We start from the raw sequence: 27,438 nt of genomic DNA, 5'->3' as shown, positions 1-27,438 counted from the left end.
ATGCTTGGCCACTCAGTACTATGCTTGCTGCGGGAAGCCATCAGCCTACATGGAGACACAGCTGCATTTCGAAGTGCTTGCTACTGAGTCAGAGGACACATTAGTAGCTTTGTGGCCCTTTCTCAGATGTGTTTGGCTGGGCAGTGACTGAGCTAGAAAAATGAGGTTGACCTTCCATATCAGCCTAGCACTGGGAGTTAAATCCAGGCTGTTTGTGGACATAATGCCCAGGTGACTGCTGGCACAAAGGCTTTGCTGTGGTCAGCATTCGGTGTGAGTGTTTGAGCCTCAGGGCAGTTCTCTGAGCACACAGAGATGAGGAGAAGCACACTGTATCAACATGGGGGGCAGGGGGCTACTCTCCAGCAGAGCCCAGGATGCCACTCTGGCCAGGATTAGGCCTAGAACTGGGACTTTAAAGAACTGTTCCAAGTACACGATGTCCTAAGTGGAACAATGCTGGGAGGAAGGGAGCAACCGACATAGCACATCCTGTTCAACGGGCTTGCAGCAGCTTTCAAAACAAACACACTGCCGTCCAAGTCCAACCTTCAACTTCTCTTCTATTGAGCAAGCTCAGATGCAGGTTCTTGAGCAGTTCCCAGAACAGTCCAATGGTTCATCCTTAGGAACCAAGACTATAATTCAATCCTGGCTAAGGATCCAAACCCCAGTGGTGGAAGAGAGTATGTTGTGATGTTGTGGTTCAAACTTCCTGCACAAGCCTCTGAGACTCCCTGAGAACCTGTCTGTAGAGAACAACAGTCTGTAGAGCTGCAGAACCTGCAATAGCAGCACCTCAGGGTCTGAATTCTAGCTGGAGTGCAAGGCCAGGCCTGTGTACTGACACCAGGCAGGGCTGCCAAGATCACAACAATCCCAGCCCAGTGGTCCCCAAAGTGGGTTTCTGGAAGAAGGGGTCCCCCTTCCACACAGGGCTTGGCTGAATGGTTAATGGCCTGACAGTCCCATTGGGTGTGGACCTCTGGGACCCCTGTCTCAGTATTTTCACAATGGAAGACTAGAATCCTTTCCTTCTCCTGACCCCAGCTAAGAAGGCTATGGCAGAGTTGCAGTGGACCTGGTATATCTTTCCTGGTTACAAAGGATACTCCCCCCGCCCCGCCACACATACACATACAAACATACACAAACATGCACCAATACCCCCCCACCCCCAGCCCAGGCATGGAAAAGAACAACACTAAAATGCTGACAGAATCACACAGACTTTACTGCATAACTGAGGGACAGTAGGTCACAGACCTGTAGTGAAAACAAGTCACAATTGGAACCTGGTATCTGAGGAGCAAAAACCTGTGCCAGGATGTCCCGCTATCTCCCTGCTATGGAGGAGGCTAGTCCCACAGCAGACAAACCTCCACCAGTGGACAAACCTACACTAGAGAGTGGCAGGCCAGCTTCTGTTAGGGACCCCAGACAGGGAACTGGTCCATGGTCATCCTGCCTGCCATACTCTCTGTTCCTATGTCAACTATGACCCAAAGCAGGTGCAGGGTGTGTGTGGGGTGTGTGGAGGAGAGGTAGAGAGCTGGTAGCCAAGGCACAGAGGAATGGATAGGGAATAGGAAGGGTCCACAAAAGCCTGGGGACAGAGCTGGGTGGCTCTGCAGAGGAAGACTAGGCCATGTTGCCTCTCTCCGCCTACTTATACATTTTGCAGTCAGTGAGGGAGGGTGAGTGGGGAGGACATAGCACTGGGGTAGGTACTGGACACCAAAGGGTGGAGGGTGTGAAGGCCTGTTGGTGAAGGGAAGTAGAGCCTGGGCAGAAACTATCTAAAGCCAGTTTTAGGGTCTGAGGAGGAGACTCTCCAACCTGGCAAGGCACAGGACTTTGGGCCTCTGCCCAGCACCATCTATGTCCATTCATTCAGTCTGGACAGGAGGAAAGCACAGGACTAGACAGTTGACAAGGGATGTAGTAAGATGCCAGGTCAGACCTGGTGTTCCTAGCCTAGTCCTAGAGATCATATGCAAGGTAGGAGCTGGGGACCTCAGACACCAAGAGCAATAGACTGGACTGTGCCACTTGGGTCTCCTGACAGTGGCTCTTGGACTTGCCTGGACCCTTCCCATGCCTCTGTCATGCAGAACCGAGTTAAGGAACAAAGCGGTTACATTTTGTTAAAAACTATTGTGTTTCATAAAAAAAATTAGCTATGAACATGAAGAATATGTTTAAGAAGGACCACTGAATATTCTTTGCTCCATTAAACAGCATCCACTCTGGGAGAAGTTCGAGGCATGGACCTGCTGACTGAGTCACACACAGCACTGGTACATGATTCCTTCTCCCTGGGCTGGTTGTTCCACTGAAGAGAGGCTAATGAGCAAGTTCAGACCCTGAGGACAAGCAAGGCTTGGAGCAGAAGGCTCAGCGCCTCAAACCCCATCAGCCAAGCTCTGGGAGATGCTATGACCCACTTTGTGGAGGGCTGCAGAAGAGGGCCACGTGCTGGCCAGGCCCTTCCTGGAAAAGAAATAGAAGGACTCAGGGCCAGGCAGACCTCTGTGCCCTAGATGGGCAAGATTGGGCCTGACTTTTCTATTTAGCACTGGAAAGCAGAGGAGGCTCAGAAGGGGTTTGTGTTAGGGCAGTCTGGACAGGGGCTCTTCTGCTGAGAGCTCCCCTGGGGCCTCAGCAGCCATGTCAAGCAGACTCCAGAGTGGCCTGGCATAGGCACCCTTCAGCCCAGCCTAGGCTCAGGTGAGTTAGGTCTTCTTTCCTGTGTTGAGCTGGCAGAGTCAGTGGCACAAGTAGGCAGGAGGTGTCCCTCTCCCATTGGATATTGTCCTGGGTCCCTTCAAATCTCATTCTATCCTTGAAGCTGGATTCCTGCTGAGCAAGGCATACCCACACTTACTTTCCTCTCCATAGCCAGCTGGGTTGGGACAATGTGGGCTTCGATTCCTATGGTACCTTCCACTCTATTCAACAGGGATTCTATATCAATCCCATAGCCCAAGAGAAAAGGAAATGATGCTGGGGTCCAGGCTTCCACCTCCACTGGAGCTCTTGGACCTAAAGGCAGAGCCCACTCGCTCACTCACATACAGTCCTCATAAAAGGAGGGTGTGCAGCCCCAGGCCCTGCATGGGGTAGGAGTGGGGATCAGAAGAGGCTGGGGAAGGCCTGGGCAGGTGTGTCATGGTCCCGTATGTACTGTAAGATATCCATCTCGTCCATGGCTTGGATCTGTTGCTGCTTCTGTAGTCCATCCCTGGTTTCTGATGGGTCCATGGAGGTAGGCATAGCTGGTTTCTTGGGCAATGCTGGTTTAGCTGCTAGTGGGGGCTTGGGCTTAGGCTGAGGCTTGGGTTTGGGCTCAACCCCCAGGTTCAGAATCTGGTCCAGGTCCTCTTCAACTCTAGAGAACCAAAGGGTACAATCCCGAGCATAACTATTACTGCAAAAGGAGCAAGAACCCAAAGCAATTCCATTCCCTACATGGGTGCTAAACAGCTACAAGAGCCTGTTTTCCTTAAGCCAAGACCTTACTCACTGTACCATCCAACCAGCACTGAGGAGAAGCCCAAGGACAGGGTGTTCTTGCCATCCATCTCCAAATAGCCAAGGTAGAGCCAGTCCCTTGGTGATGACTCCATTTCAAATCTGCTGTTGTCTTCAGGGGACTTTCCTTCCCACCCCTTTAGAAGTAACTGCCTACTGCTGTCTTGTATAGACTCCTGATCTTCACGGAGCATCTTAGAATAATTATCTTATCTCTCTTAAATCACCTCTCCAGGGAGGGATGTATGTGTGTCCACTTTGCAGACAAGAAGCTGCAGCCCAGGAGGCTGGGTGGCCCACTGACTGGATCAGTGTCCGAGTCACAACTAGGATGTCTGAGCTAGGAGACCTAGCACCAAGATAAACCCACTTCACACAGGGAAAGAGGAAACATGGGATTCTGAGTTGTGTGTTATGTTGTTGGCCTGCCTTGGTGTCTCTCTGTCAGTTACCTGGGTTATAGACAGAGCTCAGCAAGAACTGCTATGGACTCAGCCAAGGATCACCAAGTCTGGGCCAAGACTTAGACCCCTGATTGTTCACTGGCTGGTGGGACTGAAGGCTGCAGTAGTGTAGGGCACAGAGAAGCATGCTCAGGCATGGAACGGCAGAACAGAGAGGTCATTGCCCACCTCTGTTCTTGGCCTGGGGGAGCTTGTGTTGTGAGTTCCCAGTAGAAAAATGAGATCTCAGAGACCAGTTGGATAGCACAAGCCTCAATCAACCCACTCTACTCATCAGCCCACTCAGTGCTGTGACAAATAGTAATTAGATCAGGCACTTTTGTGTTTCTTTGCTTGTTTGATGCTCTCAAGACACTGTCTGAGCAGATAGGAACCCTGTTTTACAGAGGTGAAAATCATGCTAAAGAGAGGTAAAGGTCCCTGCCTTGAGCTCCATAGCTAGTATGAGGATACACAGTACTTAGCCCAGGTGTGGCTGGCTCTGTAGGGGGTGTTCACCTTCCCATGCATGGAGGTTCCTTCTCTAGCTTCGGGTAGGAGCTAGCCCTTGTGCTAATGGTTATCTACACATTCATCCTTCAGGCATGCCGGGTCAGGTGAGAGATAGGCCAGCCATGGAAAGCAGAGGACCTAGAGGCCCCCTAGCCTCTTCATACTAGATCCTTACCTCCAGGATTTGAAGAGGCTGTGAACAGGGCTGGCTCCTACTCCTTGTACTGCAGTTCCTCAGCCGTTAGCCTCAGGCCACTCTACCCCTCTACCTCTTAGTCTCCCCGTTTGTAAAGCAGGGATCAATCTTACTCCCCTCAACACCCCCAACCTCACAGGGATCATTTTAAGGACCAAATAAAACAATACATGGGAAGTACTTCACAAACAGAAGGGGATACTGCATGTACTGACTTCCACTGACAGTCATGGGATGCTAAACAGAGAAAGCATTAGAGATAAGGGAGCCACTGCCTCAGATCTCCACAGGCACCACAGTCCAGTTGGCCAGAGAAAATCTGGTAATGACCAAATCTGAGAAGTAGTCACTGAGGGCTGGAGAAAGCTGTGGCCAGAGCAGGCTGGGAAGACTTTCTAAGAAGAGGGAGAAGGCCAGGTGTGGTAGCGCACGCCTTTAATCCCAGTACTTGGGAGGCAGAGGCAGGCAAATCTTTGTGAGTTTCAGGCCAGCCTGGTCTACACAGTGAATGGGAAGGTTGAGGAGAGTGAAAATGACTAAAATTCACTGCATAAATGTCAAACTGTCGAACAACAAAAATTAAAATAAAGAGACAAATAAATGTACACCAAAAATATGTTATGCAGATTTTTTTGTGGCACACGCCTTTAATCTCAGCACTAAGGAGGCAGAGACAGGTAGATCTCTAGGAGTTTAAGGCCAGCCTGGTCTACACAGGGAATTCCAGGCCAGCTGGGGCTACAGGGAAACCCTAAAAAAAAAAAAAAAAAAAAAAAAAAAAAAAATAGGGAGAAGAAAGATGGCCCTTGCATGAAGCGGCAGGATCCTGGTGGGAATGGCAGAGATCAAAGGTTGGGGTTGGGAATGAGAACAGGGTTCAAGTAGGCAGGTCAGAGGCTCTCTGCCCTGGGTAGCATGTGTCAAGAACAGACCAGCTGGGGAGGGCAAGGGTAGAGCGGAGGATCATTTTGTTTGGACAAGGCCTGAAGGAGGCCTTGGCTGAGCACAGTTTCCCAGTACAGCAGCTCAGAGGGCTTCCTGGGAGGAAACAGCTGCTGGGCGCTCTGCATTGCCTGTCTCCCTTCTTGGGTGACTCTCGAGAAAGTTTTCAGAGCCTGTTGGGTGGCAGAGAAGTGAACAAAAGATGTCTTTTTGGTCTAGACCCAGAGGGAATGGCCCAGTCAGTCTCTAGACACAGGCCAGGGAGAGGTTGGGAGGTAACACTCATGGAAAGGCTGCTGCTGCCAGCTCAGCTCTCTCCAAGCAGCAGCTGCTTCTTGACTCACTGGTTCAAGAGATGGCTTCCTGTGCATTCTCTAGAGGAGGCCAAGGATGCCTAAGAAAAGCTCAGAAGGACTGAATTATCTTCAAACAGAGTTCCTTAGCAAAATAAAACAGCAGCTAAAGGACAGAGACCAATTTCAAGCAAAGCTTTGACTCCTTGTATTAGTTGTAGCTGGATTTGCTGAAATTGGTGTGTACATGTGTACACATACTGCTGACCAGCCACAGCATGGTAGTGTAACCACTCTTGAGATACAGATAGTATATGGGCTCCTCAGAACAGGTCTCATTAACATGAGGTCTAGTGCCTCTCTCTCTCAGACATAGCTGGTGTGAGGTCAACCAGTGAGGGGGTGAAAGAATCCTGAAGCTCTATCTCTCTCTTCCTTTCTGAGCCCCCAGGGAGGACAGAACTCAGCTACAGTTTAACTTGAAGGCTCAGGAAGGAGCCTTCTTGCATGCCCAATTCTGCTTGGGGTACCACCTGAAACTGTTGCTTCAGGAGGGTTGACGCAGAGGCAAGTGGTTAATAGACTGATGTAGGGGTGGATGCCTGTCACCAAAAGGAAGTCTAATCACTGTATGAACAGAGAAAGGGCAGGCATAAAGAACAATAAATTCTGGCTCCTGTTCTCAAAAGGCTAATGCTTCACAACCAGATGTCTGTTAAGTGAGGCAGGGATGCAGGGCTCTCATTCTCTAAGTTGTGATTCCCAGGGGCTGTGCAGGATCCTTAGGCACTATAAAGGAAGGGATCCAGGGACCAATAAGGCCATTAAATGCTGCATGGTGGTGTCTGCTTATACATCACAGGCCTGCAGAAGTCCTGTGAGAATCTCCTTGTCACACTCACAGCACAGTGCACTGTAGAATGTGGGGTGGAAAGCAAAGATTTAGAATATGCTATGCTGGACAGGTCCCATCAGAGCCATCCCACTGGGATGTGCCCTGCTGGCTGACTAGTGTCAGCTTCCCTGTGCCTCAGTTTCCTCCCTAATGGGATAACGATAATCCTGGTTCCTCCCAGCCAACAGGATGTCAGGATGGAGGATACATGATGAGAGAGTGAGCAGATGCCAGGGGCCTTGGGGAGATGTAAATACAAGACGCCACTGAGGTGATTCAGGCTTGGAGGGCATTTAGAGGGCTGTGTAATAGCCCGAGGCTGCTAACGAGGGGTGTGGATGACAGCCTCAAGGGACCACAGGCCTCTGTGCCACATAAACTATTCCTAGAAAGAAGCGGCTCAGCCTCCTGCAAATTGCCAAGCATAACCTGAATGGGGGGTGGGGGAGTGGGGGTGGTGTGTGTGGCATGGTTTAGGAGTTAGCCATGTACAACATGAAGCAAGTCAGCACAGGCAGAGGTCAGGGAAAACCCATAGCCTGAGGCAGGAGGCGGGCTCCCAGCCTCTTCTCCAAGTGCTCAGAGCTTCCAATAGAGCAGAAAGGCAGGGACAGAGGCTGGCCATGGCCAAGTGACCTCCCCCATACTACTTTCGTTAATTGCAGAGACCAGCACCCATCTTAAGATCTGTGCGAGAAGTAAGATTAACTATGGTAAACAGAGTCTTCTACACAGCAAATGCTCAGGAAATAGCAGCCCTTGTTTCTTCACAATGCCTCACATTGACCTCCATGTAACAAATTAGTTGTCTTTCTTTTCCCCCTGATGGCACCTTCTTGTGGGCAGGCCATTGTCCAGTGAACGAGTCACATCCTATCAAGGGTGTTTTATTTGTTCCCAAGCCCATTTTTGCCAATTATACTTGAATTTTGTAATTTAGCAATTCCTTTATATAAATGATTAAAACATGAGTGTGACACCTCCCCCGCCCCCATCCTCTCACAACCCCTTAGTCTCTCACAGCTGCAGGACTTGGACAGGCCTGGATCCCTCCCTGGAGGCTGAGACTGGTGAAAGACTCCCACACCTGGTGCAGAGCTGGAGAAGGCCCCCTGGGGACAGTAGTACCTGAACAACTCCTTGGAGGCATCCCTGTGTCCATGGCTGGGTGTGGGTCCTCCACTCTCACGGGCAGCTGGCAGCAGTAAAGGGTCACCCAGGGAGACAGTGCCACCAAGGTCCGGGTCGTCAAACAGCTTCAGGGCTGTGGGAAGATGCAGAGTGGTCAAAGAAGAGCTAGTCTGCACCCAAGTGAGTGAGCAAAGATGGGAGGGTGAGAACATAGCAGCTCCTTGAAGGTCTGGGCCTCCTGTCCACCCTCACCTGGCTCCTTTCCAGTCCTTGAGAGCATCCCACTGCTAAGGGAAGTGGCCTCTCAGTGCACTGGGCCAGGCTCTTCAGCTCCAATGACTGGATCTTAGCCTAAGCCTTGCTCACAGTGGCATGGTCTTCTAAAGAGCATTAACGGTCATTCACCAGCCACAGATCTTGCTGCCAAGGTTGGGGTGAGGAGCAGGGGCAGCAGACATGTCCTGACTATAGTGCCCACCTTCAGCAGGCCTGGGTCTCCCCAACCCTCTCCTTCCTGTGCTGCTTCCAGCTGCCCATTAGGAGTATTGATCATGCATCTATCTATCTGAACTACCTTTCTGCAGGGCACCTGGCAAATTCCACTAACCTTTTGGGACCCAGCCTAGTCACAACTCCACACTGCCACTGCACATTCATCCAGGATGCCTTCCCAGGTAGCCTATGGGAACTCATGTTTCTGCTTAGCACCTGAAGAGATTTGTGCTATACTACAATTTTTAGGTGCTGCTGTCTCCTTCTAAGGATGGGAACCTGGCCCTCCCTTGGTGGGTACTTGCCAAGTGCTAGCTGAATCAATGGATGACATCAACTTCCTCCCTGGGGAGGAGGACCCAGGTCAGACATAGGAAAAGATGGACTGGGGACAGTAGGAGAACTCCCAGAGCTGCTGAGCTATCCCTCTGAACTCTGCACTCTGCACCCAGCAGAAGTAGAGTCCGTGGGTGTGGCATGAATTCATTAAAATTAAAATGACACAGAGTGCCACGCATGCTCCAGGGGAGTCAGCATTCTCCTTCCACTAAAAGGTTTCAGTGCCCAAGTGACTACCGATGTAACCAAGGCACTGGGCCTCTAAGCAACAAAGAAAACTGTCTTCCTTATAGGACATCCAGAATGTTCTAGCCTGTAGGCCACCAGGCGTACAGCTCAATTTGTCCATTAGCAAATCTCCACAAACCAAATCTGTTTTCCATCTAAACAGGACAAAGATGAGCCCTGGGCCTGCTCAACATAGCAGCTGTCACTAAACCCCAAGTCAACACTTGAACAAAGGGAACTCACCCTGGGCTGTACTTACTGTCCTGAGGCATGTTCTCCAATGGTCCCTCGGGGGACAGCTTCCTGCCTGGGGAGAAGAGTCCAGCATCAGGGTCTACCTCCTCATCAAAGATAGTGCGCCGTGGTGAGGGCTTGGGCCTCACAGTCACTTCTGGACGTTTCTTGGGTTTCTTGGAGCTGGAGATACAACAAACAAAACACAAGATGAGGACTTCTCATGAGAACCTAGGTGGCCTGCTAGCTGTATGCAGTGTACCTGGGCTCAGCTGAGTTCTGCTGGACACCAAGAGTCAGAGAAGAGCAAGTCAGAAGGGGACCATGGAAGGCCTGAAACAGCCCAGATGGAGCAATTCTGGTAGGCAAAACCTCTGTAGTAGTCCTCAAATCTCAAATCTTCAAGTACGTCTTCCTGGCCCAAGGGGGTCAAGCAGGGAGGTAGAAGGAGGCAGGTTAGGAGCTCAGGCCAGGAAGGAACTTTGTCATAACCTGATGTTAGAATGGGTTGCCCCTGCTGCTGAAGTAGTCACTCATTGTGCTCAGACACACTGGTGTGGGGAAGGGCAGGGAGGGGGCTATCTGTTCTAAACACTGATGATCAGACAGCTCCTAACCCAGAAGGCTCGCTCATGTTTCCGGCCATCACATGCTCACAGGTCTGCAACATGCTTTCCTTCTGAAGGTGGAAGTCTGCCAGATCTTAGCTCCTGAGGACCAGGCTCAGTCAGCCACATTCCACAGTCACTTGGTGGATGTAGTCTGGGGCCCAAATTTCAAGGTGGGGTCCTAGAAGAGCAGGAAGCAGCTTACATTAGTTACTTTTCTTGCTGTGACAAAATACCTGACAGAAGCGAAAGGAAGGAAGGGCTTATTGGGGCTCAGAGTTGGCTGATATAGTCCATCATGCTGGGGAAATCATAGCGACAGGAGTGTGCGGCAGCTGGTCGCTTTGCATCCACAGCCAGGAAGGTGAGGGAGATAAATGCTGGTGCTTTCTCCTTTATGAAGTCCAGGACGCCAGCTCATGGAATAGTGCTGCCCACATGTAGGGTGGGTTTTCCCACCTTAATTAATCCAACTCAGAGAGTCCCTCACAGGAGGCTTGTCTTTCTAGATCCTGTCAAGTTCACAATAGCTGTCACACAGCCCAAGCCCTTTGGCATCTTTCTCTTGATGGTGTACCTGCTGCCTTTCTATCGAACACTGTGGGTCCCCCAGAGGCCTACTCCTTCAGGAAGCCCTTTTGGAATCAGCCTGATTGGCTCTACCACCATTAGGCTCTGTTCCACCTGCCTCCCTGATGGACTGAGGTCAAGCATCTGGAATGCTTACAGCAGGAAACTGAAGGGTCACAAGGAAGGCTTCTGGGGTATTCCAAGGCTTTATCTCTTGATTGAGGTGGACATGTTATGTTGCAAAAGGCACACCATCTGTGCTGGTCATTGTGACACTGTTTCTAGATAAGAAACTTGGTTTCAGTTTGACAAGTTGATCTCATACCTGGGGGCTGCTGCCCACAGTAGACATTTTGAAGTTCCTGTAAACAGCAAGAATAGGCTTCTTTAAACTGGAAACTGGGACTGCATGCACCTGTATGCCTGGCAGGCAGTTCCATTGGACTGAGATCACCTCTGAGCTCATGCTGCCAACATGGTGGCAAACTGCACAGAGACCAGTACTACCTCAAAACAGTGACAGAGACTAGCCAGGGGCAGATACAAACAGTAGGCTCCTGGGTGCTGCAAAGCTAGGAACTCTGAGGTGACCATGCCCACCATGTGACGGCAGACTCAGGAAAACCTAGCCTAGCCTACAGCTTCAGCTCAGAGGGGAAAAACCAAGGAAGTCAGCAAGGTGCCCACTGGAGAAGTCATAGGTTAGGCAGCTCCTGGTGCTAAGGGCCAGATTCCTGGTGGGACATATAAGTCAGGCCAGGATCATCTGCTAGTTGAGGAAGCAGTGGTTCAGGGGAGCTGAGTGTCTGGCAGGGGCCACAGAGCAGGCTGGGCACAGAGGGGCCTGGAAGAGGGTGGTCACTTGGTCCTACTTTCTTGCCTCCTCTAAATGTTCCATGAGCAGGAAGGTGATATGGGACACAGTGGGGACCACAGGCTTGACCTTGCTGTCTGGGGAGAAAGTAGCATAAATCAAAGGCAGTGATGGCATGTATCCCTATTCTAGTACCTGTGCTTTCTCTATCAGACACAAGCCACGAGGGCCACATACCTGCTCTGTACTGTTGCAGGCTCTGCCCGTGGTGCTGGGGTGAATGAAGGGACTGGGATGTTTAGCTTAATAGCAAGCACTCTTCAGAAGCTTCAACTTCAGTTCCTCTCACACCCTGCAGCATGGGCTCAGCTGCTCCTTCTGGGACAGCTCCCCTTTATTCTTACCCATCAGGCAGAATCAATACGCCCCAGTAAGCCCTAGAAAGTGGCTGCCAACAAAGGCCATGGCCCTAGTGGGGATACTCTAGTTTAGACACCCCTGGGTCAGATGTGTTTAGAGGGCCCTGGAAACCATGTGCACATCTCTTGTGGAGTTCAATGATCAGTTGGATTTGTGAGCCCCTAGGTCAGCCCTGGGTGGGTGTTGGAGTGCAGGTTCTGCTCCACCACCAATCTGTCCCTTGGTCACCCACCACAGCATCTTTTGCCTTGGCCCTGTGTCCAGCACGCGCTGCGGTAGTGAAGTGCAGAGAACCCCATTTCTGCCTGTGCTAGCACCTAGCCTGGCAGTGAAGGAAGGCAGACTTGAGGCTCTCCATGGCCATGCTGGGGGCTTTGCCCTCTGTGCTTGCACTTTCCTGCTCTGAAACCATCAGGGACCCAACATGCACCCTACCCAGTCAACAGGCCCCACATGGCAGGGGAGCAAAGGCTGCCATGGATCAAGAATAGAAGGAAGCACAAAGTGGGGAATATCTGAACAAGAGAAGCACAGAGAACAAATGGGAGGCCAGGCAGGTCTCAGTCACTCCCTTCTCCTCTTCTTTCTGGCCTGGACAGCACAAATGAGGCCAGGCTGTCCTTCTGGGGGAGCTTCCCTCTCAGACTAGACTCATATCTGTCTCCTTGTTGGCAACATCTGTGATCTTTGCTAAAAAAAAATAAAAAAATAAAGCTAATGTTTGGCACCCAGAGCTGCTCAATCAGGCACAATCTGCCCTCTACCCCACCCCTCCAAACTATCCTGTCTTCCAGCTCTCCAAACCCATCCCAAGGGTAGACAAAGAACATTAGAAAATATGGAGCTCTACTGCCTAAAAGCCCTGGGGTTCTGACTGATTGGCTCTAAAGGTTCAGTCTTGGGAGTTGTAGCAGTAGGCCTGGTGAAGAAAAGTGTTTAGTGAATACTAAATGAAAGAGAGAAAGGAAGGAAGGAAGGAAGGAAGGAAGGAAGGAAGGAAGGAAGGAAGGAAGGAAAGGTGTATGTTCTCTGTGTTGCTGGATAGTCATCAGAAGGAAGGCTGGGAGCTGGAGAGATGGTCCAGTGATTAAGAGTAACATGCTGCTCTTACAGAGGACTAGAGTTCAGTTCCCAATACTCTGCTTATAACTCCAGTTCCAGGGATCTGGCTGCCCTCTTCTAGCCTCTGCAGTTACCTGCATACATATGGGATATACTCATACACACACATACACACAAATTTAAAAAAAAAAAATCTTTGGGGCTGGAGAGATGGCTCAGCAGTTAAGAATATTGGCTGTTCTTGCAGAGGACCTGGGTTTGGATCCCAGCATCTACATGATGGCTAACAACCATCAGGTAACTCCAGTTCCAGGGGACCCAATATACTTTTCTGACCTTGTTAGACATTGCATGTACAGGTGTATTGACATACATGCACACAAAATACTCATATACATAGCAGAATACATAAATAATAAATAAAATAAAAATTAGAAGGAGGGTATGTTAGCTGACTAGACGGAAGGAGAATAGGAGGAATAGGCAGACAGGCAGGGTGATGACACAGCTCTAATTCAGGCTATTTCTAGTTATCTTCCTGGGAGGGCATAGGGAGTAAGGGGTCCCAGCATCAGTCTCAGGGCCTGTGTCTCTAAGCCCTCCATTCCATCACTCTTCCTCCAATAATATTTTCCTGTCAGCCTCTCAGCCATCCTGTAAGCAACCCATCCATTCCCTTGGAGTGCTTCCTATGTCTAGCACTCACCAAGAGACTCCCACATGCAGGTGCCTGTGCTGGATGACATGGAACGCATGAGTGAGACATGCCATTGTTCCCAGAAACTCAGGACTAGTAGAATCAGTTACATATACCAATTATTCCACCCAGGAAGAGACAGTCTATCACAGCTGGAGTCAGAGGAAGGAGTCAATGTAGATTGGGGGTTCAGGGGGGAATTCCTGGTGGAGCTAATAGAAATGGGCAGCTGATCTAGTGTGCTGACTGCAGAAGGGTGTCTCTGGCATATTGGGGAACCCTGCTGTTAAGGTCGGCTCCTTTCTCAGCAGGGGCTTCCTGCCTGACTTACCTGGAAAGTGCCGCCAAGCACAGATGCTTGACCTCATTTGAAACATGACCTTTGGCATAGTTACCAGCAATAAAACTGCCCCCAGGTTTTTTCTATATGATAATTAGGCATTGCCTGATAGTCGGATGATAGGATCCTATTGCCATGTGTAAATAAAGCATACTATGAGCACCTATCAGCTGAACCATTGGCTGCTGCCTCCACACTATATTTTCCCTGACCCCCACTGAATAAATGGAGCTGTTTCACTGAATCTGGAGCTGTTTGTATCACTGAACCTGCCTCCCCGGAAGGGCTTTCTTCCGTCAGTGCTCACTGGCCGTCCTGACCCCGTTCGTCGCTTCTGCTCCCTTTGTCCTCATGGATCGGTGGCCAACGACCCACGAGGGGAGGGAGAGACCCCACACTGGCAGAGCAACCATGAATCACTCTGCATAGTCTGCAGGAGCCTGACTCTGATGGAACCAGGAACACAAATGTCTTCTGATGAGGATCCCCCCAGGCTGTAGTGCCTCAAGGAATTTTGCTCATGGACCACGATCTGGCCTGCAGAACACAGCAAAATGAGGGGCAGGAGAGGACAGGATGGGTGTTTCAGGTAACTGCATGACACCATTGCAGGATCTGTAACCTTATGGACAAATGAATGGGGTCAGTCACCTCATTTTGGATGTGAGTCAGGGAGGCTCTGACCGTTCCTCCTCCTATGCTCTTTGACGCCAGCATCCATCCAGCTGTCTACCCTCACACTGCCTACCCTCAACACTGACAGGAGACAAAGCCTCTTACTAGGGTGATGAGGGTCACTCTCTTCATCACCAGGGATGGGGTAAGGCTTCACGGTAAGCCTGTGCAGGTCCTGAGGGTTACTTAGAAGAGGCATCTTGCCCAGCACAGACCCTGTGAGGTAGGCAGGGACTCCTGGGTGGCTGCAGGCATATGCATGTTCATGTCGGTGCAGACACTCCAGTTTTCCTGCTGTGTGCCTGACAGGAGACAGATGTACAGCCAGCCACGTTCTGAGGCAGGCGTGCAGCAGACATAGGGAGAGCAGCAGCTGCTGATGCTGACAGCTCCAAAGCTCTGCCTGGCCAAGAAGTGTCTCACTCCCTGTGGCTCAGGCACTTCTTGTGACAGTGATTGACACCATAAGAGCAGCCTCTCCTCTGGCCACCCAGGGGCCCTGTGGAGTCATCCCAGATTCATCCACCTCCCATGACAACCAGTGATGGGCACCAGCTGCCCTGGACCTGAGTGCAGGGGAGTAGAGAAGGGGATCTCCAGGCATGGCTAGCTGACCTGGGTCTGAATAGAAGGTGGGAGAGTCAAGCCAAGACACAGACCACCTTCAAAGCCAAGGAGATGTTTCACCAAATATGGACACTAACCATCTTTCCAATGACTTAACTTTCCTTAACATTTTCATATTTCACCTTAAATTGGGGTGTTTGGGTTTCTTTTCCAATTAGAGAAAATTCTTAGGATACCAATAAATGACCTTTCTGTGTGTGCAGGTACACGTATGTGCATATGTGGGCATGTGTGTGGAGCCAGAATGACAACCTCAGGTGTCATTTTCAGGCACCATCCACCTTGTTTTCTTGACTCAGGGTCTCTCACTGGCCTGGAACTCATTGAGTGGGCTATAAGCTAGCTGGCTCGTGAGCCCTAGGACCACCTGTCTCCACTTCCCTAGGCCAGGATTATAGCATGTGCCACCACTCCTGCCTTTTGGGTTCTGAACTCAGGTTCACTTGAGCCATCTCTCCAATCCCCAAAATAACTTCCAAACTTCATCCTTGGATAGCTTTAGCTGCAGCAGCTCCAGAAAGAGGGCTCCCCTAGAGCAGCAACTGAAAAGCGCCTGCTTCAAGGGTCTGAGAAGCCTCACTGGATGGCCTGGAGCTTCAGGGAAGGACTGGGTGGAAGATGAGCAGAGGGTGATATGTGTGCTCAGGCTGAGGCTGGCCCCAACGAAATGCAACAGTATACACAGCTTGGCACAGTGGAAGCACCCAATAACTGGGCAACAGACACACAGGGGAGAAGGCAGAGGGTCTAAGGCACATCCTGGGAAGCCTGGGAGGATTGTGGAGTTTCTTGACTCCATATAAGACCTAGGTTAGTTGTCTACTTTCCTGAGCCTGTTTTCTTTCTCTGGTAAATGGGAATAAAGAATGATACTCATGAAAATGCTCTGAAGATAATGTACGGCAAGGCCAAGGGCTTGATGCTGTTTCACGATCTCCAGCTTATGCTTCTGTGTCAAGCCACCCAACACCAATTACTGCTGTGATTCTGAGTATCGTCCTCACAATAGCTACAGCCTAACTCTCCAGGCTCCCGAAACCTGAGGCATACCTTGAGGACCAGGACCTCAGCAGTGACTCCCCTTCTCAGGTCATGGGTGACACCATTTCACTTTCTCTGCATAGCAGCCACATCTTAGCCTTTACTCACTATGTACCACCAGGAAACTAGGGGGCCTTACCTTCAGGGGCTCTGCAATCCCTTGCTCTAAGGTGAACAACCAGCCCTGCCCATACCCCAATCACTCCAAGAGACACAATATATGCAAAGGGACAAGGGCCAGGTTATATGGACACTCTGACCAGAGCCAGCAAACCAGCTCAGGAAGCCAAACCACAGCCTCTACAGCAGTCAGCCCCAGATGGCCAAGCATGATCAAAACCTGGCAACTTCCCAAATTGTCACCTTCTTTTCCAATTAAGTAGGACCAGCCAGATAGTAAGCCAACACGCGCTTCTAAATCAATCCCGTGAGACCCAGGATGTCCAGCTTGGGTTGACAGCCCCGAATGGCAGTACAGCCTTGCCTTCCCTTTTGTTTACTTTGAGGCTTCTCACCCCGCTTGCCTGGTAAATGCAGGTGGTGGTGGCAAATCCATCCCTGGCTACTGCAGACTGAGCGAACAGCCTTCACTCACTCTTACTTGGGTGGTCTTCATTTCTATCCTGATGAACACCCTGAAGTATTCTGGATGCTGGCAGGATTGGGGAAGCTGGCTGTCATTGCTGAGGAGGCTGCCTATCACCCACATCATGAAAGCAAAGAACAAATGGATACAAGCCAAGAAACCTAAACCTGGCATAGGTACATGTCTCAACTGAGGACGAAGAAAAAAGTCCTGGGCCAGCTACCAGCAGACCCCAGCTCAGGCTCTCTGGCTGCTCCTACTATCTTGCAAATGTTCTTCAACTCTATACCCAGAGCACTGAGTTCAACCTTCTACTTAGGGATTGTCGTGCAATGAATGTTTGAACTTGGGGGTAGCTTCAAGCAAGGGGATGGTAGACATGCTGTAACTTCTCCTTACCCCAATGATTCCATCCCTAAGGAGTCAGGTGAGCATTAGTTCCATCAGGAGCTCAGCCTAGCAAGCCCCTTCTTCCCAGGGGTGGAGCTGTGGGAAGCAAGCCTGCCAACTTCCAGGTATACAGGTGCACCTGGCAGGAGGTCTAGCCCAGCATGCACATAAGCTATTACCTGGGGCTGATATTTGCATAACAATATGAAGTGGGAAGCTGCCTTCTATACTTCATCTGATGTGAAAGACACACAAAGGCCTCTTAGGGGGAAATATGAACTGGTTATAACATTGTACAAGGAACTTTCCTTTCCTCCTTTTGGATTCAGGCCTAGACTTGATCCTTGGGAGCTTTGGTGAGGCTGGTAAAAAGCTCCTTGAAGACTAAAAACCCTCCTACCCCCGTTAGAGGCCCCTCTACTTTGGAAACCCTGCCCTGTTTCACAATGGAAGAAGCTCTGGCTCACAGTTCAACAGCCTGCCTGTGTCCTGCCTTCAAAGCTGGAATTTGAATCTTGAACTGTGCTCTGGGGTGGCCATGCATCTTGGGGTCCCAGCATTCCCAGTGTTTTTCAAACCATGCCATAAGGGGCCCCAATCTTCCCCAAAGCTATGTAGCGCCACTTCAGGGGACAAAGATTTAGTTCCCACTCCTGTCTCAATGAAAGCAATTCTACTTGGATCTGTTTTTTACATTAGGGGTCTGTATGACGTTTCTCTTAAGCAGAAGACTTTGCTATTGAAGTAAAATGGCAGAAACCACAGTGTTAGGCATGGTCCCTGGAGTCCCTTCACTGAGACTGGACTAGGAGCTGCAAGTGCCTGGAAACATACTATCTGGGGATACTATACTCCAGGGTGAGGGCAGCTGCATGTCTTGATCTCTGCCTCCCTCACCACTACTTTAGGGCTGGCCAGGGACCACAGAAGTACCACTGGAGGTTGCCACTGCCTTGACAGGTACTCAGAGAGCTCCTCCAGTGGGAGTTGGGCAGCAGAGAGTGAAGAAGAGCAGTAGGATGTGGGTTAGAGTTAAGGAGGGCCTGCTCTGTTCATCCCTCTTCTCTGTACCCAGTGTAGTGACAAGGGCATCTCTCATCTGCCTGTGAACTGCTGTGCCTGGGCTGCTGCAGTGTGAGTGTGAACATGATTTTGTTAACTCAGAGTCTGGGGCCTGAGAATCTGCATCCCCACCTGGTTCCACACCGATACACAGCCTCAATGAAAGCCTGGGTGTCTGGGCTCAAAGTCCCTAAGACAGAAGTAATGATAATGCTATATTTTTAAAAGAGGGCATTCCAGGGTTGCTCGGGGGGCACAGCTGAGGCCACCCTATCCCCAGAGCTCCTACTGTGGATTTTAAGTGTTGGGTTAACAAATCTGGGGACACGTGCAGCATGCTAGGGACATTCAAAAATAATTTAAAAGAAAAGGAGGGCCATCCTAGAGCATAAATTTCATCCAAATATAGGAAGTATTATTTTTATATTACGTACTGTAGTTATTTCATGGAAAATGAAGCAAAATCTATAGAAAAGTTATGATGAAACAGTATGCAAGGAAAGGTCCCTCTTCTCCACTTGAGGCCAGGGCATAGGACTCCCCTTCCAGAGCCGGAGAGGCCAGGTTCAAAGACAGGCAGGTATAGGAGCCAGATGAGTCCTTGAGACCTGGGGCCTAGACGGGGCTTTCTGTGACTAGCAGGCTGGAGGAGAGGTGCAGGCAGGAGCTGTGTAATGGGCAGGGTAGAAAAGCAGGGGGGCCTCCAACAGGGTGGTTGCCTAGCCCTTAAGGAGCCTTTACCAGTCCAATCAAAGCCCTGTGCAGAACATTAAGGGACCTGGCTGTGGGGCTTGATTCTAGAGGAAAAATGTAACGGGATGAAATCTCATACTCATGAATTCTTAAGTTGCGGCCTGTGGAAGCCTATGGAAGCCGATGGAAGACACAACAATGTTCACAAGCAGGGGCCTAGCAGTGTCACCTACAGTACTGGGACCAGAGGGGCCGGGTCAGAGCTGGGGAGCTGCATCATTGATCTGGAAAGACTTAGCACACAAGTGGGAAGAAGCAAATCATAGAGTGGCTGATATAATCCTGTTGGGGATAAGGTGTGACTCTTACAGAGTGTCTGCATTTCTAGGGAAAGGACTTTGGCCTGTGTTTCAACTATTCAATTATTGTATTTTTTGAGTCACAGTGAAAAATGTTTCCAGCAGAAGGCAGAACTAGAGTGGCAGAACCTCAATTTTCTCAGAGCTATGAAGACACTAAAATAGAGTGTTAAATATGGAAACTGTGACAGAGTGGCTTGAGAAAGACAGTAAACGAAAAAGCAGTGTGTGAAATGGCATGTGCACTATGTCTGCAGTTACGTGGATGGTGCTGGGACAGGGTCAGAGAAAATAAGAAGAGTGGCGGTGTTGGGCTGGGTGGGGTGAGGGCTTTTCTGTGCTCCCTAATGGTATAATGAGGCTGACTTTTCCCTAGTCAGACAGGCTGAAAAGACAAAGAAAAGTCAGGCCAGTCTGGCTCCAGCTTTGTGCCAAATTGTTCCCAACATTGCAGGCAGTCCTGCAGTGGAGCCAGCACACCCCCCTGTGGCCATGCAGGGAAGGCCTGAGGCAAGGCATCCAGGAAGGGCCAGTCAGGCCTGGATAGAAGTTGGGGAGCCAGGGCCGCTGGTGTGCAGAGGAACCGAAGCATGCAGAAACCTCCTGAGGATAAGCAACTCTCTAACCAAAGGATGAGGTGGGCAGCCCTTGTGTCCATGAGAGGCCAAGAGAGAAACCTGACTTCAAGGCTCTGTTGTCACGTACCATGTTTTGGCAAAGTCCCTGCTCAGATGTAGCTTTGACTTCCCCATGTGTAAAAGCCCTCCCTACCTCCTTCCCACATTGCCAAAAGATTGACTGTAAGTGGCCTCAGCTCCTGGCTCTGCTATATGTGGCTGAAGGAATGAGGAGTCACCTGACCCTGGACTCTAGTTTCCTGATACAGAAAACAAAAGCAATGCCAGCATCAGCCTCCCAGCACTCTATTTTCCACCCCGTGCCCACAATGGGCCCCAAAAGCAGTTTGGCATGCTATAACCTTTTCACAAAATGAAGTGGGACAGAAAACATCAGCACACAGTACACTGAGGTTTTATGCATTCTTGATCCTGGTTTGGTTTTATATTTTATATGAAGTCTATACATGTGTGTCCTGACATACAATATGTTTACTATGGGTCACAGCCAAACAGTTTTGGAAGTGTTGTCTCAGAGGTAACATGAGCTCCTGTTAGCAAATGCCAATTAGCTCAGTTCCTGGCATTAAAAAAGCTCTTGAAAAACATTATTATTCCTGATAGAGCTGATAATACCAACTAGTATCACATGGGTCCTTCAAAGAAAAACTGGCAGGAAATGGGGGGGGGGTCCCTTTGGTGCTGTTTTCCCAGAATCCAGGGGCCAGTTCCCCAGAGCAAGAGCTCCAAAGGCAAGTGACCCAGGCCACTGACACCCCTTTCCCCAGACTCTGCTACTAGAGCAAGAAATTCAAAGCAGCACTTGCCAACCCAAATAGCATTTTCCTACCCAAAAAAGGAGCCACTTTGCTAAGTGGGTTGTTCAGCCAAAGGCTGGTGCAGCCTCAGAAGTTCAATTCAGCTTGGTACTTGTGGTTACTTAGAACTACAGAGAATGTGAGTTCAAACAATGCCTTATCCTTACCAAAATAAAGCCCAGGCAGGGCCCCAGGGCGGGACAAGGCTGATAAGGAGTGGCTATAATAGGTTTTTCCCTGTATCACCCCAGCATCTTCTCTGCCCGTCCCTTGGGGACCTGACCCTCAGTGGCTAGAGGCCACTAGGAGGACGCTGATTACCCTGGGTCTGCTGTAGCCCCCTAAGTGTCTGTGAGGCCTCATCTCTTCTGTGGTGATTTCACAGCCATGAGGCCCACTATTCACATATCCCACCTGGGGAAGAGGGCCTGTGCAGAGAGGGCAGCATTTGGGGGACTCATTTTGCATGTCATTGCACAGAACTCGCCTCTGCCCAATTTCTTGGTGGCTCTAGTTTCTTTCTAGAGCAGGTATCCCTTGTTTGCACACTGACATTGGCTGTAAATCCAAACATCCATTCTTCACAGAAGGAAGAAGGTGCCCTGGCTTGTGGTCAGGCTCTAATAGAAAGTGGGGTCTGTGATGATAGTTAATGTTCACATTTCTGCATCTTGGATAATCTTCCTCAGAGCCGTATGTGGTAGGTACTGTCAATAGCCCATTTCACTGAGGAAAACTGAAGCAAAAGGCAGAAAGCTAAGGACACATGGCTGCTAAATGGGGGAGCTAGGATCTGGACCCCAGCAGCAAGGCTCCAGAGGACCTCAAACTCAGCACTAACCCAGCACCATTCCACCTTCAGCTTCCTTACTCTATAAAATGGGATATCAGTTACTGGCAAGGCAAGGAACAGATGAGACAGTACGTGAAGTACAAAGTATTACATCCAGCACTTAGGAAATATTCCTTTCTCTTTGCTTGGGCCAAGAAGAAAAGTGTTCTGGGATAGCTAAGTGGCCTGGTTTCCATTAGGGAAGATATTGTGATCCCAGCTCATGACCACGGGAGGAGCTGTGGAAGCAGGTATCTGGTTCTGCATCCCTTCATCCAGCTGTGCCTTGTCCCCACACTAAGCACAGGGTGGCCTATGCAGTAGGGGCTTAGGAGCAGCTCATGTTTTGGATAAAGGCAGTCAGAAAGGAGGAAAGGAAAGGGTACCTGGCTAGTTTGTTTCTTTCTCTCCTGTTGAGGTGTGTGTGAGCATGTGTGCATGTGAAGGGGACTCTGTCCATTCATTGCAGCATCTGTGGGTCACAGGTGACCTCCAGCCATATGATCATGGAGGTCTGGAACAGACCTGGAACAGCAGAACTGAAGGAAATCTTACTTTACAGATGGTGAGGCAGGCTCAGGATTAAGCAGGTCACATCCCTTCTCACTAGGCAAGAAGAAGGACCCACTTCTCAGGATAGACTGAGTAGGCTGGGTCTGGCATCTGGGCTACGGAGCTATCACGGGGGTAACTGCACAGGGCCAAGAATGAGGAAGACCATGTGACCAGGAAGGGGCAAATGATTCTGAGCTCAGCCACAAAGATAGGTGATGCTGAGGATGAGCAGAGCTAGATCCCTTGAGTACACCAGATCAAGGCCCTGCACCTTCAGACAAGTGGCTAGGGAAGCACAGGGTCTTCTCAGACTCCTAGCAGGGAGGAGTGTTCTACAGAAAGCCTAGAAAATGCCAGAGGGGGCATTTTGGACAATGTAGACCTACCGCATGATGCCCAGGGGATCCAATGCCTCTTCTTCCTCCTCCTCCTCTATGGAGTTCTCAGCATCCTTGGTGTTTGGGCCCAGGATAGGTGGCTGCTCATCCACCACTTGGCCTTGCTGCTCAAAGAAGTCAAAAGCCTCTTCACTGTCCCCTGCCTGGCTGGCTGTGTCTTTCAGGACAGAGGACTCACTGCTAGCAAGGCCTGCAGCCCCTGGGGATCTGGTGCCTATGGAAGAAAATAAGAAGCCTGATGTCCACTTTTGAGGAGATATCAACCACACCCTCCTGTGCCAGGTTTGAGGCTAAGGGTTTCCTATGCCCTCCTGGAACCAAACTCAGTCAGGACGATGAGTTTGTGGGAATACAAAGTACTTTGGTCACCTCCTAAAGAGTAATGGCATGAGAGAAGCCTGGTGTGGTCTGGTACCAGGGTATGTCAGAGTAAGCCCAAGGCAGTGGTTCCTGAATCTCTGCAGCTCGGTGTTGTGTGAACTTTTCCTGGGGAGACATGAACAAATGTCTACTTAGAAGTCCTAAGAAAAGATTCTACTCAAGTTTAGCTTGATGAGCTGGTGAGTTTAGCTCAGGTTGCCAACAAGAGCATAGGCAACTATAGGCATCTATACCACCTAAGAAAATTCTCTCTCCCAGCAACTGTTAACTGCTTATCTGTCTGTCTGTCTGTCTGTTCATCTTCCTGCTCATCACCCATCCAACCATCTATTGACCTCCATGAGCAAAGGTTAATGGGCCTAATCTTATGTGATTCTGGTGCAGGTAATCACAGCTGCAGAGAGTCCAAGAGGGCAATGGCCATGTCATGTCCCGAGGACAGTGTTCCACAACACGCAGAGGTGTGTGCACCACAGGAATGGCCAAGGCCATGCCCAATAATCTAGTGGTGAAATGCACCAGCCAGTGTACAATGCAGTTTGAACAAGACCATCCCTTTTAGAATGTTTTCCAACAGTAAGACCCAGCAAGGAGCTCTGCTGATCAGTGTACAATGCAGTTTGAACAAGACCATCCCTTTTAGAATGTTTTCCAATAGTAAGACCCAGCAAGGAGCTCTGCTGATGCAACCATGGATGGACAACTCCCAGAAGCCGAGCTAGTAGACCACCACCTGGATGCAGTGAGCAAGTGAAATATTCCAGAACTGGGATCTCCCCATGACAATCTTGTTTAGATCAGTGTTTCTCAAAGAGTGGTTCACAGACAGTGGTCCATTACGAGGTAAGTTTATAAAGGGGGGATCAAGAACCTCTTCAGATGTTCTCTAGAAACGTCTGTAGAGCTTGGCACTATCGCAACATTCCAGTGTGCAGTATTTGCAAAAGTATCTGCCTGTGACAGCTGCGAATAAAAAAGCTAGTACTCCCCATGGACAGTTTGAGAAGCGTAGGTTTGGATTGTTTGTTCATCTCTATGCAAGGAGCGACTGGGTAGTTTATTTTTCAAATATTTTTTGAAAAGTATTACTCTGCAGTTAAAAAAAAAAAACTGAGAAAGTGGGGCTAGAGAGATGGTTCAGCAGTTAAGAGCACTAGCTGTTCTTGTAGAGGACCCGGTCTTCGTTCCCAATACCCACATGATGGCTAACAACCACCCTTAATATTCCAGTCCCAGGGAGATCTGACACCTTCTTCTGGTCTGTGCAGGCATTTCACACAGGGGTGCAATTATACACATGTAGGCAAAATACTCATACACACAAAATAAAAATAAGATAAATTAACTAATTTTTAAAAACTGGGAAAGTCTTTAGTGTTCTCACAGTAGAGACTGTGTGGTCACAATTAGAATAAACAACATTATGCAAAGATGAAAACACCATTCAAAATCACATGACCCTTGAGTTTCATGTAGTAAATGTCTGGGCTAGGGCTGTAGCTCAGTAGTAGAATGCTTGCCTCATATGCATAAGGCTCTCAGTTTAATTTCCAGTATTGAAAAAGAAAGAGGAAATCATGAAATAAGCATCTTATTATACTCTTCAAACATCATGAGACCCTATGAGATTATAACTACACCTCTACTTTACACATGAGGAAACAGGTTTAGAATAGCTAAGGAAGCTATAACAGAGGAGGCCAGGCTAACTGGAACCCTTCTTCCAGTTACAGGTGTCACTGAGTACACAGCCCAGGGGACAGGCAAAGTGGAAAAGACTGGCTTCAACAGAGCAAGAAAGACCTGGGACCCAAGTGCAAAGGCATGAAGTGGACCTAGGAGACCTAGGCCCTGCCACTATATCCTGGCCCAGCCCTGTTGAGTATTTAATGGCTCTGCTTCATCCCCCAGCCCTCATATTTAAAAAACAAAACAAAACAAAAAAACTGGTTTATTTGCTATCAAATTTCTTCTGTGAATTATGCCATCTATCCTGTCAAATGGGGATCCAGAGAAGTCAGAAAGGAACTAAAATGACTGATTTGAAGAGGCAGCAAGGCACCTGCGGGATGTAAGTAGATAGGGAGTATTGGAGGGGGTTCCTTTTAATCAGCATCCTCTAGATAGTAGGCTCGGCTTGAAGCACTTCACACAACTCCCCCGATCTCCTATCTGCAAAGTACTTCTCCATCTTAGAGATGAAAACACTGGATAGAAAGAGAGAGGGAGAGAGGGAGCGAGGGAGAGACCTAGACACTGCACAGAAGGGCTTGAGGTTCCCATTGCTGGGTGTGAGGGTGTTGGGTGGGCTGGGTGCAGTACCTCAATGGACCTGGCCAGTAGGCTGGCTGTGGAAGCACTGTGTTCCCTGGACATTACAGGCTGCAAGGTCTGGTTGGCAGGAGGCAGAGACACTTGCATGTACCTAAGTGTGTGAGTGATGGGAGCTGTAGAATGGGGCTGGCCAGGAAGGCTGTGGTGAGGTCACACTATGGGGAATATCTGGCTGGCACCCAGATTGGTTAGTCCCTTGAAGACTGAGCTTTCCTGCTTATCATCCAGCACAAGAGATCTCTGAGGCCCATCTGCCTCAACAGCCTGGTCAAATTTCCAGGATATGGAGGGCAGCAGTGGGCCTCCTCCCACTGAGCCAGGGTGGTGAATTCTGGGCTGGGGAGATCTCAGGGAGGTGGGTCAAAGCCTTGGGTATGTGAACAAGAGCCTTAGGTACCTAAGAATTCCTGTAGCTCTGGGCTGCCTGCCAACTGGGCATCCTTGGAGACACAGCGTAGAATCTCATTGAACATAGTTGTCCTTTCCCGGATGTCAGACTCTCCGACAAACAGGACCTTCCTAGGCAGTGGAGGCAGGCTGGCTGCTGGGTAACGACTGCTCAGTTTCTGGTAAAACTCCTCAATCTCGCTGTACTTTTTGGAAACCTGGAATGAGAGGAGCATGCAGTTTCCGGAGTGAAGAAACAAGGGGGTGATGCTTTCTTACTCTAATCAGAGTGGGCCTGGGGTAGGCAGGCGCCTGTGCCAACTTCCGCCCACCTCCCAGCCCTACCCCACCCCCTCGAAAAGTCTCAGAGGCCCAAAGGAAAGATGCAAAAATGGTGTGAACTCAGGCACTGTTGCAGGTTGGTGTTAAGCCATTTGAGAAGGGGACCTGAGCCTGGTCTGCAGATGCCTGCAGTCACCACTTCTATGCCCTAGCACAGTGATCTCAGCACCTGGCAGGTGCTGGGATATTTTTCAGCAGTATGAGTCATCTTTTCTCAGCACAGATGTCTTGATCATTCTCTGCCATGAATCGGCCTTCCAGTGGGGCCTGTCCTGACATGTGGCAGAGCCTGGTACTGGCTCTGTTGTCAGGAGGAGCCCTCAGTGAGTGGGAACCTCGGAAAAGTAGGCCACAGTTCCTGCTGCTGCCACACGGTGGTTCCAGGTGCCCCCACCCCATCCCTGAAAGCAGCATTTGCTTCCTGTATGGTCACAGGCTACTCCCTCTACCTCCTCCCTTCCCTCCTTTTCCATCAAGCTCTGGATCTCCCCACAGCCAAATGTTCACTGGTTTACATACTGTATACTCTTGCTGGTGATCCCTTGATGGGGTGTAGCCCTTATCTCGCTAACTAGCATACCACCCAGCACAAACATTTTCAGGGTCCTAGACACCAGGAAGTGGCTGGGGGCTTCAAAATCCCCCAAATGGGGAGTCAGTCATCTGGGATAGTTGAGCACAAGAGCCTGGCTCCCTCCAGTGTTGTCCTGAGGATCTGGCAGCTCCAGCCAGCCTGAAAGAACAGACCACAGAGGAAGGCGAACACCCCCTGCTGGTCCAATTGCTCCATGCAAGCTCAGCCTACAGATTCACAACCCAGGCAGCATGAGCAGGCAGAAAGCTTCTAGTCTGAGCTCCTGCACTATATAGAGCTCATATCCATCCGTATTCCAGTCAGAGCATCAGGAAGCTGCCAGAAAACATGACAAGAGCAACAGGGAGCTAAGGTGGAAACTTAGAATTACCTAGTGCCCCTGTGTGGCAGGCAGTGCTAAGTGCTGGGCAGGCAGTAAAGCTGCCCTGTTGAACTCTGATATATGTGCATACCTGTGTAACAAGCACACAAAGGGCATCTACTAAACCTTGGATACAGTGGTCCTTCCTAGGCGCTGGCTTTATCTCATGGTTAGCAACTAAATGCATACTTATATAAAAAGTAGTATCCTTTTAAGGAATAGATAACAAAACACTCTTTAATTCTTTTAACTAAATCATGAATTCAGACCTGGGGGCGCAACTTCTGGATATACCCCGATATTATGGGGGTGGAGATAGGTGTTCCTTTGCTCTCGAGGTACTTCGAGGTCTGAGAAGCACTGGTGTGTGTCAGGCACACATGCCTGCATGTCCCACAGGGTCTGACATGACTGTTTACAAAGTGGCACTGGTGTGGCATGTGGAAGTGTTACAGGTGACCTTTGATATGCCCTGCAGGGACATCCAGCCCTTTGCACAGCTGTTCTGGAGCTCCCCAAGGGCTTCCAGAATGCTGCCTCTTCCTGATGCCCACAACATCGCTTTCCTTTTCTGCTCCTGTCCCTGAAGACATGGGTGCACTGAGCTCCAGCCTGGGCCAACTCAGATCATTAG

At 49.9% G+C, this 27,438-nt stretch overlaps 1 protein-coding gene across 1 annotated transcript in view; it reads right to left on the bottom strand.

Moving 5' to 3' along the window:
- Positions 1–1,210: 1,210 nt before the first annotated feature.
- Positions 1,211–27,438, bottom strand: part of Hs1bp3 (HCLS1 binding protein 3) — a 32,771-nt gene continuing 6,543 nt past the window's right edge. Inside the window, exons 3-7 of the mRNA XM_008835747.3 lie at positions 25,517–25,724; positions 22,393–22,618; positions 9,266–9,423; positions 7,945–8,080; positions 1,211–3,391 (exon numbers count right to left, since the gene is read on the bottom strand). Of these exons, the coding sequence (XP_008833969.1) occupies positions 3,136–3,391; positions 7,945–8,080; positions 9,266–9,423; positions 22,393–22,618; positions 25,517–25,724 (984 nt within the window). The 3' untranslated portion in view covers positions 1,211–3,135. The remainder of the gene's footprint in view (positions 3,392–7,944; positions 8,081–9,265; positions 9,424–22,392; positions 22,619–25,516; positions 25,725–27,438) is intronic.

Source organism: Nannospalax galili, unplaced genomic scaffold, assembly GCF_000622305.1.
Source record: "Nannospalax galili isolate Female #2095 unplaced genomic scaffold, S.galili_v1.0 scaffold938, whole genome shotgun sequence".
NCBI classification, from domain to species: Eukaryota; Metazoa; Chordata; class Mammalia; order Rodentia; family Spalacidae; genus Nannospalax; species Nannospalax galili.
This window is presented reverse-complemented; position numbering and strand designations above follow the sequence as displayed.